Source organism: Lissotriton vulgaris, chromosome 5 (genome assembly GCF_964263255.1).
Source record: "Lissotriton vulgaris chromosome 5, aLisVul1.2, whole genome shotgun sequence".
NCBI lineage: Eukaryota > Metazoa > Chordata > Amphibia > Caudata > Salamandridae > Lissotriton > Lissotriton vulgaris.
Window position 1 is genome coordinate 431,556,335 of NC_141693.1, and position 17,506 is coordinate 431,573,840.

At 45.4% G+C, this 17,506-nt stretch overlaps 1 protein-coding gene across 1 annotated transcript in view; it reads right to left on the reverse strand.

Moving 5' to 3' along the window:
* Positions 1-1,710: 1,710 nt before the first annotated feature.
* LOC147711028 (sperm flagella and cilia-associated protein 1-like) overlaps positions 1,711-17,506 on the reverse strand; it is a 114,216-nt gene continuing 98,420 nt past the window's right edge. The window contains exon 7 of the mRNA XM_086920100.1: positions 1,711-2,677. Coding sequence (XP_086776226.1) covers positions 2,564-2,677 — 114 coding nt within the window. The 3' untranslated portion in view covers positions 1,711-2,563. The remainder of the gene's footprint in view (positions 2,678-17,506) is intronic.

Below are 17,506 nucleotides of genomic sequence, written 5' to 3' on the forward strand. Positions count from 1 at the left end.
AACACCCACAGCAACACCCATGTCATGCCCCTAACACGCAAAGCCCCCTCAAAGAGTTGAAAGTCCCTTTTGCATTGTTCAAAAGATTTAAAAGTGTTTCCCTCGAAAATGTCCCGTAGCGTCCGGCATCCCCCTTCTGACCAGGCCAGAAATGACTGTGGGTGTAGAGCAGGCGTAAAGTGTGGGCTGCGAGCAATGGTAGTGTGGGGAGATGGGAAAGAGGTGAGGCCCCTGGACAACGCCAGCTCATCCCAAATATCTAGTAGTTTGGTTAGTATGGCCATGTAAGCGCTGACTGGTCGAGCCTCCCGTGAAAGCCATCAAGATCCCATATGGGTCAGCAGGCCACAGCCCTATCCATATGGAATCAAACCTTCTCGCTCTCCCGTGCGACCCATTCCGAGATATAGCGGAGATGAGAGGCCCAGTAATAATATAGTAAGTTGGGGCAGGAAAATCCCCCCCTGTCACGAGGTAGCCTAAGTAATTTACTGAGGAAGCAAGGCCGCTTCCCTCCCCAAATAAAGTTGGTAAGTTTGCGCTGGCGGTGTTGTATTGGGTTTTGCGGAATAGGTGTGGGCTTATATTTCTTTGGGTTTGCCTTTCTGAAACCAGTTATCTTTAAATGATTTGTTTTAATGCAGTAATTGCCTCTAGAGATAGATAGTCATAAGGACATCCTTGGTGAGTTCGGAAGTGATTTCTGGCAGCCATGTTTGAGCAGGACAGACAGACCTGGCAGCCATATTTGATCGGGAAGTCCAAAGAGTCATAAACGAAACTAGATTGGCGAGTATCCCACAATGAGGAGAAACAGCTTTCACTGACACACAATCTCTGCATTCAAAGTTCAAGATTCAATATGCATTACTTTCCAGAGATCAGAAACACCACAATATTGGTTTCACAAATTAAAAATGATCTTTATTATGCAAATGGGACATCACACATAACTTGTGTTGGGAATGAAACGAACAAAAGTGCTTCATAGAAACAACTTATACATACGGCACAAGGAAGTCCACACCGACTGTGACAAAACAATTAAAGGCCAGCAGGGCAGACATTCTGTGATTTTTCCAAAGTATTGTTTGATACAATATGAGGAGAACACAATTTCTCTGCTTATACTGTGGGTTTGTGGCGAATGTCATGCTTACTGTGTCCTGAAAGTCCTTTCATTTAATGAACATAGTTCAAAATAGTAGAGGCCACAAGTTTGCTTTTAACTCTCTTTATGGCCTGTTTGTAGAAAACATTAGAAGGGGGAACGCTGCCAGTAAGATGTTTTTGCATGCATTTCCTCACCTGAAATGGACAGAATCCTGAAATTACACAAGTCTGTGTTGTTCTGCGACACCTAGGGGTAGATCACAAGTGGGCTGGTAATAAGGCCCTATAATATTGTATGCAGTATTACCGATACTGGGTGTAACTGCCATACATTTACTGGTCATTACAAGGTCTAATAGGTGGAATGATGAAAAATATAGGCACAGCAGTGTTATCACACAAATGTCTGCGTGTTTTTCTTGATTCATCCAAATTTCCCAGCAAAGTGCCACCTACTTATTGCAGGTCGCTTTGTTCTCGGAATTACCAGTCCACTTGTGGTTCAGTTTCAGTTTTCGGCTTGAAACAAAACAACTGGCCCACTCGCGACTAGATCCAACTTAACACTGGATTACCAATTGAATATGACAATTTAACTTTAGATTTGTAAAGATCATTTATTTGTAATTAAAGAAGTTCTACATTATCACATTCAGTAGGATAGTATAAAATAACTGAGTCTACAAGGAAGGCTATTTCGATGTGCTCCCCAGCCTGTTACTAGTAACCAGGAGGCATCACCATTGGGGAGTGGTTTGACAGGAATGAGTTGCTATTGACAGACAACTTCACTAAAATCCACTCACAAATGGCTCCCTGGTTGGTTGGCAGTCTCAGCAGAAGAGTCAACGGGGCATGACTCATTGGGGTGGCTCTTGGGCACAGTGGCGTAGCAAGGATACCGTGCCCCATAATTTATGAAGGAAAAAGGAAACCCGGCCCCTGATTGGATAGAAAAAGGATGCCGTATTTGGGGTGCAGAGGGCCACTCACGCCTGTGAGCCCTAGTACCCCTGAACCTGATGCACTATTGACAGCTACACAACTGATCAGGCAGACAGATGGAGCTCCAGCATGCCACCTGGGCTGTGCACACCGTATGTAGAGGGTAATGCTGCCTGCACAGTATGTACAGAGGTGGTGGGGCGCTGGGGGGGAGAGAGGTGTGGGGGATTATCAGTTTCCAATTCTTATGCCTCAGCTGGACACATTAGGGGAACGCAGGGTTGTCATTCACTAGTACAGCAGGCAATGGTGTCTCCTGTGTTGTCGCTGCATATGTAGCGCAAACACGTATGGATGGGCCCAATACCACCCCGCTAACAAACCCACGCCAAATTAATCACATAGTATTTAAAGAGGGCAGGTGGGAGTACTGGATGAGAAGTAGCCCACCATCCATTCTTGATGTTCCGGCAGTGCAGAGGGCGTGTGCTTCTGTATTATGATTTCACTTGTCTGGATTCCGTATCTTGGGATTGTTTAAATGTCGCGTCAAATCCTCAATCCTCAAATCCTTCAGCTGCACTAGATGCTCAAGACGGTGGATCTTCATCTGCAAAATCTTAAGAGTTAAAGATGTGTCAGTGAGAACGTTTTTGTGAGTTTGAGACACAATGTTGTGTGTGCAGCTTTTTGGTTTAAATATTATTGTCCAACAACCTCTTGCAATCTGAAAGTTGAGTTGTCACTTAAGATTGTAGTAAAAAAAGGGACCACCATGTAATAAATGTATCTCATCTTCCAACCAGCACAAGAAGGACCCCCGTGTAATAAATGCATTACATCATCGGCCCACCAGACAGCTGTACAGTACATACCTAGCTTACCTGTAGCCAACGTCTGGCAGCAGAGCTAGTGGTCAGGCCTAACATGGCTCACCAAATACTTAGAGCCTCATTTATGAGGGCCTACCGGCACTTTTGCACCGCCAGAACATCACTTTTTTTACGTCCAAGTAGCGCAATGGGCCACGGCATATTTATAAGGTCACGTAAAGCCACTTTACGTGGCTTTTCATGACCTTATACATATGTGCCCCTTTCATGCAGAAAGCTGCGTGAAAGGGGCGTTCCATGGGTGTTGCTGAGGGTGTTCCCACGCAACACCCACGGAACCGGACACATTCCCAGATTTACGAGAAATCGTAAACCTGAGAATGTGTGAAAACCTAACGCCATCCCAGGGGTGGCGTTAGGGAGGACATGTTTTAATTTCTCCTCATGATTTCCTTTTTCTAGGTGTGCATCATTATTCAGGTAATCATTGAAAAATGAAATCGCCTGAATTGATTGATTTTGTGCAGGAAGGTGTCCCTTCCTGAAAAAAATGAATCAACCCCACAAGGCAGGCACCCTTGCACCATGGTGCAAAGGGGCCTGCGTTGGTGCATGGCAGCCCATTGTGCGCCGGTGCAGGGGAAAAGTACAGGAATGCGTCATATCACATATATAAGGCATATTCCTGCCCATTTGTTTTGCCGGGCGGCGCAGCAAGATTCCTTACTGAGGTGCCCTATGTCAAACCCTAGTAAATTAGGCCCTCAATTTTTTTCACCTACGTCCTTCTACTACAGCTCATCATAGTCTTTCTTACACATTTTGAAGTAAGCCTCCGGTGGCATTAGAGACAAAGGGTTGGCAGAATGGCTTTTCTGTAAAAGGGCAACTCCTCTAACCAACTTGGGTGAGAAACAGCGCAGCAGGCGAGGCATTCACCCATACTAGCATCATAAGATTACCCTCGCTGACAGCATAACAGCCCCAATGACATCATAGCGCCCCTCAGGGACATTATACCGACCCTTACTGAGACAATAATAACCCGCAGTGCCATTATAGCCACCTTGCTAGAATCACAGTGACCTACTGACATAGTTGTGACCAGCTGCCCTCATACACAGAATGTCCACCCTTGGTGACATCATAATTACCCTTAATAACATCACACTCACTGACTTCTTTGGCATCAATGCTGCTATAGCCATCACTCCTGCTGTGATCACAACCACACTCAATGGAATCATAACCCCCCCCCCCCACACACACACACATCATAGGCACCTTCCCTTGCAGCATCAACGAAACCCTCAATTATATCATCAAACCCCCCTTGCTGACATCATACTAACACCATGACATCACAATCACATTTGCAGTCTTCTTAGCACTCAATAACGTCACAGTCATTCACACTAGCATCATATTAATCATCAACGATGCCAGGATCACCCTTGCTGACAGGCCCGGTTCTAGCGGGTGGGCCAAGTTCTGCATCTTAAAGATTTGAAAAGCAGCATCCCTCCCCTCCCCCAGAGCCGGAAGCACGTCAGAGAAAGCGAGGTATGTAGCTCTTTGTGTGCTGATTATTGTGTTCAAAATATCAAACGCGGACAGATGCCGATACCCAGAATATCACATCGATGAAATACTTTGTTGTTTTGTGGGCAGTACCCACTCACCTTCAAGTCCCACCCATGCTTCTTTTGGGCCCTCCCAAAGAAAAAATTCTAGAGCCAGGCCTGCTTGTTGGCATCACAGTCACTTGCACACACACCTCATCCACATCTCCACGTGGGCCTAATGACCGCAGCCACATCTGCTCAAAAGTCACTTCTGGAGCCCAGGAGTCGGACAGCACTGTGCCAGGTCATGGTACTATTTAAAGCCAGGTCAAGACGCGGCAAGAGATAAAGAGAGACCTGCGCCTCTTTTTGGTACACACTGCTCTGCTAGTATGTTCAAATCAGGAACTCCAGCAGCTCCATGTTCGTGGAGAAGTGTGGCTCACCGGTTAGAGGAGGCAGACCCAGAAGCAGAGGTCGGACCGGGACCAGGGTTCAATTCCGGAGCCCAAATGTTCACGGACCTGATAATTCTCGCTTCGGTGCCTACTTGAATCAGGGGTTCACGCTCTGCAACTCTGGGCAATAGCTTGCTCAATCTCCACTACAGCCCCAGCGGCGGGATGCTTGGCTTTCACCTTGGGGGTGCCCAGCTGGGCTATTCCACAGGGAAAAACCAGGATGGGTTCCCAAAGCAAGCGCCGAGATACCCTTTGTGGTGATACATGCGCTATATAAGAAACTACATTTTACAAAGAGGCTCTCTGCTACTCTTGCTGTCTGATCTACGGAGGGTCTTAATTGATTACTACAAACAAAGAGTGAATTACTCCAGCAATACACATTTTTTACGATGCAAATATACTTTGCCCAACTGAAAGTGCATCTGCCTGGAAGGAAAGCACGTTTATTCCATAAAAAAAGAATATGACAACATGTGTTATTGTTTTTACGTTATTTTCAGCCATGCTCGGCTACATTACAACATAGCTAAACAAGCATTGGCATAGCAAATAGGTCTCGCCTTTGGGACTTTATAACTGTTTTGTTATCCAGCACAATATCCTTGGTGCAACAACTGTTGCATGGCTAAACACTTATAAGGTCCCAAAGGCGAGACCTATTGGCTATGCCAAAGCTTGTTTTTTTATTGCATTCCAAGAAGGATCAAGGGCTGTAATAAACACGAAGGTAAGCTTTCTGAGAATGCCAATGCACATACAGAGCTCTGTTGACCCTCGCAGGCCTCCATCTAAGGTAGGACCCTGAAACAGAATCCTGCCTTATTAACACCTTAGCTGCTTCGCAAATATCCCTCCCCAGTGCTGCGCTGTCCATTGGAACTAGTGCTGAATGGACGTCCAATGGTCGTGCGCAGCACTGGGGAGGTAGCGCTCGTGACGACCGTTGGCCGTCAGCAGCACTTAAGAGGTTAATAATAATGAGGCAAGATTCTACCAAATGATCATTTTGTGGTGCATTAGATATGTGCATCTTTCGCATTGGCAAATTACAAAGCAATTGCTGCATTTGCCTAGTAACTGTTGCCCGATCCGACCATTGGTACATCAGGCCGTACTGCTGGGGGGCCACCTGGGTCTTAAAGTCAGTGAATGGACCAGCCATGCCGCACAACAAGAAACCAGACAGTTTCTGGTGATCGAATAACTCGCATCAAAACATTGGAAATTAAAGTAATCAGTGTGTAACGTTTCATAGGAACACCTTGCAGGATCCTCCCACGACTCCGGGGAAAGCGTTCAACACCACAGTTTGTGTTGCATGGGTGACTTCAAGGCTTTGACAAATCTTGGGCAATGCCTACCAAGGCCTAATGGGTGAAAAGTAGAACCTCTGGGCAGGTGGCGTGATTTTATTCAGCTAGGGTCTGTCATGGCCTTTTAAAAATAAAGGGTCTCCAACCTTTTCTGTACTGAGAGCTACTTATGTTCAATGAAACGCATTGACAGCTACTAATATTATTAACGCTGTATAATTTGAATTTTTTAAATATGTAGAACAATTTAACCTAGCAAAAAACTTTCTAATTTAAGAGGCTGGACTGCACACAGGTGAGCTACTTGGAGGTAGCTGGAGAGCTACTGTAGCTCACGATCTACTGGTTGGAGGCGACTAAGTTTGGTTTAAATCGCACATTTGGGGAATACTGTACCTTGACCCACTCAAGTGTTCTCCTTCAGGCAGGTTGTGATGCTGAAAATGCCAAGCTTCCTCATGGAATACTGCATGCTGGACTGTGGCAGGGTCCGGTGGGATTGCTTGACCCTTAACAGTCTGTGTGGATGCAAAGGGTCTCCTGTCTTGGAGGAAGAAAACTGACTGGTCTGGGCACACATTTAGACAATTTTGTATGTGGTAGCAGAAATGGTAATTTCCAAACAGTAAGTGCAGCCATGGAGGAGAGAAGACAATTCTAGTCTCATTGGACGCCAATTGGTGGCTAGTATCGCATTAAAAAACATCCAGATGAAATCAAATAAAGTTCAGGAGTGCTGTATGTGTTGGTTTATATCAAACATAGTGGTTCACATAGCAACTACATTGGATAAGTATGAAATGTAGTGGATGTGTCCTTGTGCGTACTGCACTGGTTCACACAAGTTGCATCGATTTTCATGACTTGTACTGGTTGGTATACAGTAACTTTGGTTTGAAAAATCAATAGGTTGATTAATCGAAAGGTAGGGGCATATTTACAGGCTCTTATCGCCACCAGAACGTCACTTAACGTTGCCTTGCAAATAAGGCACCTTTTCACACTGTATTTAGCGTGAAAGGGGAGGGTAATGGGTGTTGCGGTGGGCGTTTCACCACAACACCCATTGATTTTGACTCTGCCCCCTATTCACAAGGGTGGCGTAAATAGGAGGCAGCACCAAAATTAAGAGCAGGGAAGAAACTGGTCTTAAACAGGCGAAACGAGGAGAAATACTTTATTTCTCTTTTGCTGTTTCCATGTGTGCTGCCTTGTGCAGCAAATATAGAAACTGAAAATTGCCTATGATTGTTTATGTGCAGGACGATACCCCTTCCTGCACATAAACAATTATTTTAAAAAAAATGCCGTTCTGCAACTTCTGTGTGTGCTGCATTAAGCAGCACTCATAGAAGTTACAAAACAGTATTTAAAGATTGTATATGTACAGGAAGGGGGACGTTCCTGCCCATAATCAATCTTCCCATCAACACAGGCACCCTCCTACTATGGTGCAAGGGGGCCTGCGTTGGCACTAGGCAGCTAGAATTAACACCAGCACAGGGGGAAACGCAGGGCGGCACCATATTCTAGTACATATGGTGCAGCACCATATTCTAGTACATATGGTGCAGCCCTGCTTTTCAAAGTGATGAAGCGTGTTGTTAGCTTTCTTGGCTTAACAACACGCTTCGCATCTCCGTAAACTATTGGAACACTCATAAAGCACATTAGTTCATGTGAGAAAGCAAAAGCTTTAATATTCGCGGTTTTAAACACAAAATGCTAGTTTATGTCCCTAATACACCAGTTGGTAGGCTTTTATACTTAAACCTGTGTAGCTGCTGTGTGAACAACTAAAATTGTTTACACATACAAGGTAATTGCATTTTTGCTTCTTTGGAAACTCATACTCTTCAGGCCCAACCAGTTAACCATCCATGGATCTGACTGTTGCTGTCTGCGTGACACAGGCCATGACGCTGGAGAAAAGGGAGCACACTACCAGGGGGTGGCAATCTCTGCACTATTTCCTTCTCACTCTTTCACAGTAATTAGTGTGTTAGTGCAGCCACTTCTAATCAATTGCAGCCGATTAAGGATATGCAGTGCTTTAAGAGTTCCAAGGCTTTAAGAGAGACACTTCTGTGTGACGTGTGTTTGACGACCAAAGCTTTACAGGAGACACTGGCAGGTGCTGTGTTATGTGCATGAGTACTAAGGCCGTCCAATCAGACATTGCACTGTGTCGGATGTGTCAGTACCTAGACTACAGTGTAGTGTATACACACACAGATGGATGGATGGATGGATGGATGGATGGATATCCACACAACCTCTACACTACGCTGCAGGATTAGGCTTCTTTATTATGTTGGGTCTTCCTCGACCCAACCACCAAGAGAGACGCGTTTCGGCTGTAACAACAGCCTTTGTCAATCTGTAATTTGTATTCGGAGTTGCCTGGAGTTAAGATGGCGAGATATCAGGGAAGTCCACTGGATAAGAAATGGCCTGCTTCACCAGTAATAAGAGTAAGAGTAAAAAAGTAGCCTTTGACCACATTTACCATCTGTTTTGAGTAAGTGGTAAATGCGAGCTGGGAGGCCGCAGTGGGTTGCTGTGCAGCAGATCGGTTCGGGAGGGTGTCAAGGGCAGGCTCATGTGCTCCTAGGGAAAGCTTAGAGTGTGCCTCATGTGCTGTAGGAGGGGTTTCAGTAGGTGCCAGACTCAGGACCGGCTATAGGGCAGTGCGACTGGTGCGGCCGCACAGGACGTTGACCTGGGAAGGGGCCACTGACCTCAGGGGTGGTTGTTGCTAAAAAGTGTTAGTTTGGGTAGATATACATTCTTGTTAGTAAATCTAACCTTTACCAGTGCTTTAAAACAAATTAAATGTATGTGAGAGAGGGGCTATGAAGAGATAAGGGGCACTTTTGCCCAGTGGTAGTCATGGGAGGGTGCCAAAATTGAATGTCGCACAAGGCGCCACCAACACTAAAACCAGCCCTCGCCAGACTGCACCTTTCCCTCTGCCTACCTAGAAACCCAGGCACTACATACGGTGAGGAATCACATCCGGTGAAGTCAGGGCCAGTGTTCCCGCACCCATTACTCCTTGGTGTGGGAACACAAGGCCACACTGAATTGGAATAGGATACCACTCTGTTTAACTCATGATAAGGATAACAGTGGTGTGCAATGCGAGTATCAAGAATGTACAGGAGAGTGTAATGCTTGTGAGTTCCAACGCCTAGGGTGACAGGCACATCATCATGAAGGTGGATACAAGGCAGAGATGGGTTGGCCTGCCAAGAAGTGGTGCCATGTTCCCAAACACTGTGACATTACACCTCTCATGTAGAAGCCCTCATCAGATCTACCATTAATGATGCCCCACCCCTGGCTTGCAAAGGGGCGGCCCTACCTGCTCTGGCACGCACCTCTGATGTTCCGCATTACTGTTTTTCCCACGGAACATAATTCTGCTCTTTCACTTCTCACACTCTTGTTTTATGAGGCTCTTTCAAAAAAGAGACCTGACAATTTGTACACAGTTTTCATTCTTCCACTCCTAAGAGGAGAACTTAAGGGTACCTGAGACATCACCACCATCTTCAGATGAAGTTGGGAAGGAAGAATGGCTACTAGTGCAGACTGACATTCTAGGACAGGACTCAGTGCTTAGGAAGGTTTTTTTTTATACTGCCCAAAGCAGGTCCAGAAAGGGCAGGGGGTCCTCGAAGCAGTGGAGAGGCTGGTGGTAAGGCAAGGCCCTGGTAGCAGCAGTCCATAAAAGACTTTTGAGACAACAGACGAAAAAGCTCCTACCTTTGTTAATGTTAGTTCTGATGAATATTGTTTTCCTTGCTACATTCAAGCTGACCCTCTTGGCAGGATCTGTGGGCACTGTGAAAAATGTCCTATATATACCCCAAGGCAGAGCACGAAGGCAATACTGTCTGACTGGAAGTGACATCATAAGATACCTTGGTGGAGTCCGTTAATTGTAGGACAATTCTGTTCTGACAAATGAATGAAAATGCTGTTATATGGATTCAGAGGAGCGATGATTCCTTGGGGCATATTTAGAAGAAGCTAGCGCTGCCGCAGCGTCATACTTGTTGATTCACCGGCAGCAAACTCAATGCTCCACACTACTCCATATTTACATACTGATGCATGGGCCCAATGTGTCAGTTTATAGAGGCCGGCGTCACATTACACCTGCGCCAGGTAGAATGTATGCAAGGTAGGCCTTCCCACATTAAAAGTCACATAACTGACACAGTGAAATGTACAACTTTTCACTGTGTCACTCTACGACTTGACTGCTTCAAAGTTCTTGCGCCTTCTCAAACCAGGCGTAAGGATTGACGCAGGGTTTATAACATTGGACTCGCCTGTTAGTGTGGCTCACTGGTTAGAGGCGGCAGACCCGAGAGCAGAAGACGGCCCGGGACCAGGGTTCGATTCCCGGCGCAGCAGGTTTCCGGACCAGGGTCAGCGGACTCGATAATTCTCTCGCCTCTGTGCCCACTCCGATCAGCGATCACACTCGGCAACTCTGGGCATTAGCTTGCCTCATCTTCACTAACGGCCCCACCAGACCGCCGGGGATGCCTGGTCTCACCCTGGAGATACCCATTAAGGGACCATCTCTCAGGGAAGCCAGGAAGGGTTTCACAGCGGTCGAAGCGCCTTGGGACCCTCCGGGTAAGTAGTGCGCTATATAAATGCCTATACATTTACATTTGCATTTATGTTTTGACACATTTCTGGGGTTGCGTCAGTCTTACGACTTACTCCAGCAATGTGTCACTTTAGCACCAAAAAATGAGTCACATAAGTGAATCCTTGTGCCATGAAGCACTGTATTGTAAATACAGCGCATCCATTCATCGTTAGAGAATTTGCAGCAGGCGCAAGAAATCTGACGCACCGATGCTGATGCGTCAGTTCTTGTAAATATGCCCGCTGTGTGTCCAAGTGGCATTAGCCGTACATTTTCCTGGATGATTTCCCAACTACACCAGCTACAGATCTAGCTATAGTATCCAGTGTGTCTGGTCCTTAACTGGGTGATTTGCTTCATGTCCTCAAAGCCATCTATAATGAACTACTTTACAGCCTACGATTTCCCATCAGGTAAATACCGCTGGACCTTTTCTACTATCTGCCACCATGAATATTGATACTCAGACAAATTTTCTGTCCTCCGAGTCAGGGAACCTAAGGAATACCCCTACTTTGCCAAATAATCTATCATTTTTGATTCACTGGGGGCAAGAGATGGGAAATATTTGATCTTCTCATATTAGTAATCAAGCAGTTTACAGTGAATTCACTTCCAGGTGGTCAAAACGTGAAGAGAAATTGACAACAGTCAGCATACACATCCTACGCACAGTGAATGAGCACCTGGGGCCTTATTTATGAAGGCCTTGCGTCAGTTTCGCGCCGCCGGTGCGTCACTTTTTGTGACGCACCAGCGGTGTAAAAAATGCGCCTCGTTGCACCATATTTAAAAAGTGACGCATCTAGGTAGATGCGTCACTTTTTAAACCCCTACGCCACATTATACCTGCGCCAGGTATAATGTATGCAGAGGGGGTGTTCCCCCGCAAAAAGCCTCGTAATAGTGGCGCAGTGAAATCTATGAGATTTCACGGCGTCACTTTTAGGACGCTGTTGCGTCAAAATCTTGCGCCTGCCTCACAGCAGGCGTAAGACTGACGCAAGCCCTTTCACATGGGGCTTTCCCCATGTGAAAGGGCGCATTGCTGGAGTTGCGTCACTTTTGTGACACACTCCAGCAATGCGTCACTTTTGCGCTTACAGATACGTCAGAAATACTGACGTATCTGTAACTCCTTGCGACATGATTCGTCATACATTAAATATGACGCATCAGGAATGTCGCAAGGAGTGCGCAGTGAAAAGTGACGCATCGCTGTTTTCACGCAGCGATGCGTCACTTTTCATAAATGACACCCCTGGACCTCAGATGGCTTTGGTACAAGCCCATTATAGGGTACATAAATCTACAGACAAAGGGCGAAATTGGCTCTCTTTACAGGCTGCAATATGTGGCACACTCATCCTCTTATTCTGATATTGACCGGCAACAACAGTGGGAAATGTAAGGTCTAGTACAGAAGCAGTTCTCTCCACAATATGTAACCTGCATATGTGTTAGCAAACGACACATCCCACAGTGTAGGTCTTGATTGACTTATAGAGCACTCTTTTTTAGAACATATCATATATTTAAAGCATCTGCCTCTATTTTCTTGGTAATTTGATTCTCATTCACCAACTTGGTGGGCGTTCCTGTAACAACTTAACATAATGTGGTCTAGGTATTTGTTCGTTGACATCTCAATCTCCCAGTGATTTTAACAGGCTGACCACTAGGGAAATCTGGAGAGTGTCGTATAACTGACCTGCCGAAGTTTTACCTGACAGTTAGAGGGACTAGTAATAAGAAGTGATGTGTTACACATGGCTATTCATGATTTTTCCTTTAATTCAGAGATCCAACTTTGAGCTCTAAGGGGCATAATTACAATAAAGTGGTGAAGCGTGTAACAACACGCTTCGTCACTTTAGAAACGCAGTGCCGCACCATATTTACTAGAATATAGTGCAGCTCTGCGTTTCCCCCTGTGCTGGTGCTAAATTTAACTCCCTAGCGCCAATGCAGGCACCATTGCACCATAGTGCGTTTATGTGCAGGAAGGTCCCCCTTCCTGTACATAAATAATCTTTAAATGCCGCTTTGTAACTTCTATGTGAGGTGCCTAATGGAATGCCCACCACAACACCCACTGCCTGCCCCTTTCACGCTAAGTGTAGCGTGAAAGGGGGCCTTATTTACAAGACAGTGTTAAGCCACGTTAAGTGGCTTAACGCTGCCTTGTAAATAAGGTGAAACTCCTATCGCCATTACAGTGTCACTAAAAGTGACATTGTGATGGTGATAGGGGCTTGTAAATATGCCTCTAAGGGCCAGATGTAGGTAAGTAACATTTACCGATTCTTAATTACCGCAAATTACCGAATTTTACTGATTCGGTAATTAAGAATCGGTAAATGTGAGGGGTGGGTATGTAGGGAATCCAGATGTTCCCTTTTACCGAATCGGTAAAAGTCGGTATTTACCGATTCGGTAAATACCGAATCGGTAAAGCCTATTGATTCCTATGGGCTTCACTTTGACACCCCCTGGCACCCCCTAAACAGGATTGGGTGCCATGTGGCAGGCATACAAGCCCTAGGGACAGGTCTGCCTGCCACATGGCATAGGTGTGCATGCACACATGTGCATGCACACCGGAATCGGTATTTTACCATGAAGTTGGATTTCATGGTAAAATACCGATTCGTTAAGGCCTTTGGGACTCAGAAGAGTCCCACCTACATATGGAATTTACAGAATCGGTAAAACTACCGATTCGGTATTTTACCGAATCGGTAATTTTACCGATTCTGTAAATGTAGATTTACCTACATGTGGCCTTGGATTTAGGCCCCTACATACCGATTGGCCATTTACCGGTCGGTAACGGCCGAAATCGGCCGTTACCGGTCGGTAAATGGCCTGAAACGGCCACCTACATCGGGCCCTAAGTCACTACTAGAACTGGTAGCATCAAATTCTCAACCCCAAGTAGGGCGGCACCCTGAGACATGTGGAGATGCTTAGAAAATGTCTTTAGAAAACACCATGAGATTTGCCAATACTGATATCAATTCACTATATTATTTCCCAAAGGGTACAAGAAAACCATTCAATGTAACCCAAATTCGTTATTTCTTATTTCTTTATTTTTTAATAGAAACACTTTTTTCTTTTTTTTGGTTTGTATAGGGTAGAACGTTAGGTATGAGTGATTCCAGGTTAAAGATGATCCTGCTTGGTGGAAGCCAGCTCACACGTGGTGTGGGATAAAGATTGCAGTATGACCTGCGCATGTTCTAACACTCTGCGGTGCCATAGTGTTGAGTGTGTGTATACACCGTGCGTCCCTAACTAGGTACAGCACTGTAGGATGGTGATGTGAATGGGTGTGTTGTCTTCCTTGTTACCTGTGCCTTTTGATGAGGGGAGATCAGTGGTGGCGTAACGCAAATTGATGGTTCCTCCTTGTGAAATATGAGGAAAGGCATTTGAGTCTCATAGATATTCATTGACCATGGGCTGAATGGGAACCCCCTGAAGGACTAAGGGCCCCTTTGAAGAGCTCGGGCCCCCTTTGAAGAGCTGGCGCCTTCCCGCGCCACAGGGGTCTGCGCTATGCCCTTGAGGCAGAGGTGATGTGTGGTCCCTTTGTTCTAAAGGAATGAGATGTGCTGTGTTTCCAAATGAGGGAGAATTGCTCTGTCTTGACCATCTGGATGGACACCATACTCCTGCTCGGCCACAGAGTATGATTTGTAACAGAATATTGTGTACGTCCTTTTTAGCGGGCATCCCTAACTTATTAGGTCCTATTATTAATAAACAATAAGAGTTTATTTTATGTTTTTAGAATATTACCTTTTACTTGATCTGAAGCGGTAGCTTCGTTATAACATGCATTTGCAATGCAATAGGTCTCGCATTTATGAGAGTTTGAGCTATGGGCATTGTAAATAAAAATGCCTTCTATTATTGTGGTTTTTAAAACAGATAAATAAAAGGCATTGTCATTTACAATTTACACTTTTGGTAACCAGGTCAGCAGGGAGGTATCAACAAGTTTTTTCATCCTGAGAACCCTGAGGAAAATAACATTCTTTCTCACCGAAGAAAGTTTCAGAACAGTTGTCTCTGCCCTTAATTTGTCCCATCTGGACTACTGTCACAGCTTGTACCTGACGATTCATAAGAAACACCTCAACAGATTACAGATGGTGTAGAATGCGGCGGCCAGGTTGCTTACGGGCACTCCTAGGTTTATGTCGGTAGAATCGGATTACTTTCCCTTCATTGGCTTCCGATAAAGCAAAGAGCCCAATTTAAAGCTCTCTGTACGGTTTTTAAGTCCCTGATGGGGATAGCCCAGAAGACCTTAAAAAGCACATTCAATGGTATATCCCGGGAGAATGCTTCACTCAATGGATACAAAGCTGGTGATCGTTCCCAGAGCTAAAAAGGCAAATTGGGCCGGAAGGAGTTTTGTGCAAGGAGCCACCGGAGCCTGGAATGACCTACCTTTACATCTAAGGACTGCTACAGAGCTCCTCCCTTTCAGGAAACGTCTGAAGACTTGGTTGTTTTCAGTTTGGTCTTAGTCTGTGCTCAGGAGGTGGGTTTCCAGTTAGACAGTGCTCAGCGCCAGGACACCCTTGGGTAATAGCGCGCTTTACAAGCCTATATAACATAACATAATATAACAATGCTAATAGCTTAAACTCTCGCAAATGTGACACCTATTGCATTGCAAATGCTATCGGCACCTGTGCTATAAAGATTTTTTTTAAAGCGTTAGGAGGACACAGCTATTTGAGAAAATAGTGCTTGGAGGCAGTAATTAAAGCCTACAGAGTAACAACACAGGTAACGGGGGGTGTTGCCATGGGAGGTTACAAAATAAGACAAGGCGGTACTAAGGAGGACCTACTATTAAGCCTATTGACCAATGAGCAGCCACAGTTTACAGCGGACAATGACACAAGCCAATGAAAAATATGGCCAGAGAGTGGTGGAAGATTTAAGTCCCTACCTGAATACAGCATGCCTCGCAGAGCAGCGCATGCGCTGCCCCGGCTCGACCTCTAAACTGCTCCACTCTTGCAGCTACACATATAGACAGTGCCGCACCTGTGCTCTTATAAACCAGCATGCACATGAGTGCCTTTCACAGCCTCAGATTATTGCTAGCCCGCTGACTCACACTCTCACCAAGGTTTTCATCACACTGATGCCGGCCAAGGGTGACATCCCGCGCTGAAGGACAAGGATGTGAATCATGAAGAACTGGTGAGTTTCTGTTGGTGCTCTTGCATCAGCAACCAGTATAACAGTGAACATAAGCGTCACATTACTCATCATTAGCCGGGCCACCCGGAGTCCACGTGTGTCATTCCTCTCTCATCAGCAAGCTCAGGAACCGGGAGCCAAAATGGCCGACCCTGCCCTGGAAGCAACTCTGTGCTTCCTGTTGGAATCCCTGACCAGAGGTGCCCCTCACATAAAATGTCCTGTATTTCTGAATGTACCTAACTGGAGGTCGCTATCTGTCATGCAGGAAGAGCGGAAATGAGTGAGAACCACCAAAGTATGCACAGAAATTAGACTTTTTCAATGTATTCCGGTTGGGGTCTGCCTTATTTACGCCCAGGTGAGGGCTAAGTCCCACAAAATATGTCACACGATGACCAGAAATGAGTGATTCTTGCTCGAAAAGGACCCCAGCGCAAACATGCAATAAGGTGTTCCGTGCATAATTTTCAAGTGATAACAAAAGCCTACAAATACTCACTCACTGTGCTATCTCCGAGTGTTGTGTGAACAGCAGAAGGTTGTCTTTGGATGTCATGCAAGGTGGAAGGGAACTCTAGATTTTGGCATCAGAGAGCAATGGCGGATCGCCTTGGGTTTGCTGCATGGAGGTGGAGGGGCAGGATGGGGGGTAGTGGAGTTTGACATACGACGGACAGGAGTACGGTAAGTGTTTAAATAAATAAAACAATGTACCTTACGCGAGCGGCGATGCAGCGTGCGACGCAGCACTCCCACAGCAAGCCGCCACTGTCAGAGAGCACTCTTTTCTTGACATTTTGGATGTGTGCTTTAATAGTACATCTAGTTTTCGTAGGTACGCAGTGTCACTGTTGTTTGATTAGAACTAAACAGAGGAACTTACTGCCTACTATCACTGCTCTAGTGGTAATATTTTGGAATGGGGTCCAGGGACATCTTAAGGATTTTGGGTGCCCTGGGCCACATGCATTCCTTGGGGCCCTATTTAGAACAGCTTTGAATTAATGATTCAGTTTCTGTTTTTTCATGCCCTCTTTGGCCAGGTCACTATCAGAGCACAAGCACACTAGTTCAAATTCTAAATGTATTTATATCTATTACTCAGGGATAATTATGTGTGTTTTCAATATTGTAACACAGACAAATCTCACTATTATTACTGCAAATCATTTCTGTGACACCCTCCCATTTCTCATATGTGAGGTCCTGTTTTCATCTAAAAGTGATTGTTTTATGAATAATGCATGAAACATAAACACTACATGTGTCTGCAAAATGTCTGCAATAAACTTTAACGCATCACCCACATTAAAAGTAAATTAAAGGAAACGCTATTTAAAACAATCTGTTTAAGAATTATACA